At 36.2% G+C, this 2,550-nt stretch overlaps 1 protein-coding gene across 1 annotated transcript; it reads right to left on the bottom strand.

The window, feature by feature from the left end:
* Window positions 1-263: 263 nt before the first annotated feature.
* On the bottom strand, window positions 264-770 carry LOC133328741 (general odorant-binding protein 99a-like). The gene is made up of 2 exons (XM_061537288.1): window positions 732-770; window positions 264-660 (listed from the first exon to the last, which is right to left on the bottom strand). Exons 1-2 carry the CDS (start codon window positions 768-770, stop codon window positions 265-267), a joined length of 435 nt encoding a protein of 144 aa, XP_061393272.1. The 3' UTR covers window position 264.
* Window positions 771-2,550: the final 1,780 nt, after the last annotated feature.

The raw sequence follows: 2,550 nt of genomic DNA, 5'->3' as shown, positions 1-2,550 counted from the left end.
GCTGTGTTGTGTTACCTTCAACTAGTACGTATTGCTGCCTCATATAACTGTGCTCTCCAATATTTGTTCACTTTTTGGTGCTTCTAGGATCTCCATAAAAATTGCTTTTAAAATTTTGTATTTTATTATTGTAAATATAAATCTTAATCTATGATATGTATTTATATAAAAATGTGTGTGTGACATAATGAGTTGCAATTTTGGAAATTATTCGAAAAGAAAATATACCCTACATGTTAGAAATACAATTAAAACGAAATACACTTAAGCTGAGGGTGCAACACTACGTTGCACCAACTGCAAATTGTTCTTAATAAAGCAAGTGGCACCACGATAAGCCCATTCACAGGCATTGCTACCTTGTTCATTTCTATCGACGCACGATTCGATTTTAGCATGGACAGCATCATCATGATTAGCCTCAGCATGGCTACCGACCAATTGTTGATGAATATTTTCAACATTGAAACCGTTGGTGGTATCGAAGAATCCGAACTTCACGAAAACACATTTCAAATAGCATTGGGTCACCGAATCATTGGGATATTGCCATTTCTTGTATTGTTCGACAAGATTTTCGGGAATCTCCAATTCGGAGATACATTCATTGCGGAATTGCAGCAGATCATCACGACTCTTCACCACATAGGCTGAGGCATTCTGTTGGGAGATAAACAAATCGAATTAATATTTTTTATTTAACACTGAAAATATTTTTTAGTATTTCTTACCAATACGAAGATGGCACAGAGTACAACGAATAGTTTCATGATGCTGCTGTCTTGTCGAATGATCAAGAAGAACTATCTTTCAACTACTAGTGGGTTTGATATTTATACTAACTTACCGTAAATGTATGTGCCTAAAAATCATTGTTTTCCAAAAATTTACCTGCTTGGGAAAAAAAGAACAAACCCCTTTTTAATTACTGCCGAATTGTTTTACAACCCGGCAAGCGGATGCGTTAAAACGATTTTACACTTAATTATAGTGGCAATAAATCAGTTTCTTTATTTTTCTTCTTTTCTTTAGATTTTTTTCGCCCGAAATGCAGGTAGTCATTTTTTGTTTAACAAAAAACCTACAGATTTCACAAGTCCTTCTTTTGACACAGCCAGCATCTTTGTCCTTAATCGTAAGATCTTATTGTTTGACATTTACATTTACCGGCATTTAATGTAGTGGTGGTAGTAGTTGTTGTGCCCTCGCCTACTGCTGAGGTCGATGCCGACGATGTTTCTGATTCTGCATCCTTTTTTCGACATTTTCGTAAAATGATAAAATCATGCAGCACTTCAATTACACCAATCAGAGAGAAACCCAAAAACAAACCTGCAATACCTCCATAGGATACTAAGAAAAGAAATTCAATGGAAATTTGATAGGCGGCATTGATAACTTTTTCCTTTTCAATTTAAATAAAATGTAAGCATTACTTACCTATCAAATCCAGTAAAGTAAAACACAATGAGGAACGATATGAAAATAACGTGTCGTGTTGATATTGTACAGTCAAATCAATGAGCTCCGAAGCACGATCCATATTTGTACTATGATCGGTATTAATGGCTGTACGATATTGTATATAATTACAGTTTGGATAGCATTGGCAATCGTGTGTTTGAAAATGTATGCCATCGGGACTTTCTTGTATCACATTTGCCGTTGACCAAATAATGTCTGAAATATAAAAAAAAAACAGTGAGCGGAGCAGTATAGTCGGACGGGGCCGACCATATGATACCCTACACAACTTCCATCTAACATCAAATCTAACTTTCGGTGGTACTATATTCTGAGCTTGGGCAATATTTTGCGATATTTGCGCTCTCCTATAATTATTTGTCCAGATTCCCTTCACCGTGAGTTGTGTTGTGATGTTCGGCTTTCAACTGCGGCCTATAAATCGACTCGAAAAAAATACAAAAATAAGTTTTCAGTCCACTTCATCCCAAAATTATTATCTGATCATCATCGAAAATTATAGGCGTTGTCCTTCATCATAACTGAAACCTCAAGGAACATTTAAAAGTCATCTGCGCTATATTTCCGCCTTCCAGTGTGGTAATGGTTTACTAAATAATATCTGAATATCTAAACACCTGTAAATATTTAAGTGTAACTCCCACATCTGAGTTCATACGACTATATATATGGTATCAATTTAAAGGTCAACCACTCCTCTTGAACATACCATCAACTTTTCGGGTCTATGTCATTCAGGAGTAAATATATACGCCATGGAATGCAAATTTGGTCATTTTTCACACAAAAGTCAGGGTCCATTTGACCCGCTAAATATTGAACGATCTTTATCAAAACATGCATGCTTATTGTCTGGCCCGATCCCATTCTCCATGCAAAAATTCGCGGTGATTGGGCCATAATTGCGGCCTCTGGAGCGACCAGAAAAACCGAAAAAAATAAAGTTTTTGGTCCATTTCATCCCCTAAATATTAACCGATCTTTTCCAAAAACAATAGGGGTCTTCATTGGCCAGAACCCATCCTACATGCAAAATTTCGTGAAGATTGGTTCATAACTGTGGCC

The sequence above is a fragment of the Musca vetustissima genome, unplaced genomic scaffold (genome assembly GCF_032173495.1).
Source record: "Musca vetustissima isolate MV318-11 ecotype Yass unplaced genomic scaffold, APGP_CSIRO_Mvet_v1 utg304798, whole genome shotgun sequence".
NCBI lineage: Eukaryota > Metazoa > Arthropoda > Insecta > Diptera > Muscidae > Musca > Musca vetustissima.
The sequence above is the reverse complement of the archived record's forward strand: the minus strand, read 5'-3'. Positions and strand labels throughout refer to the sequence as shown.

What these genes read in the sequence shown, in the direction of transcription:
- LOC133328741 (XM_061537288.1), bottom strand. Translation starts at nt 770, where the DNA reads ATGAAACTATTCGTTGTACTCTGTGCCATCTTCGTATTG. An exon ending in TCTGTGCCATCTTCGTATTG is followed by an intron (nt 661 to 731) that starts GTAAGAAATACT and finishes ATCTCCCAACAG; the next exon opens with AATGCCTCAGCCTATGTGGT.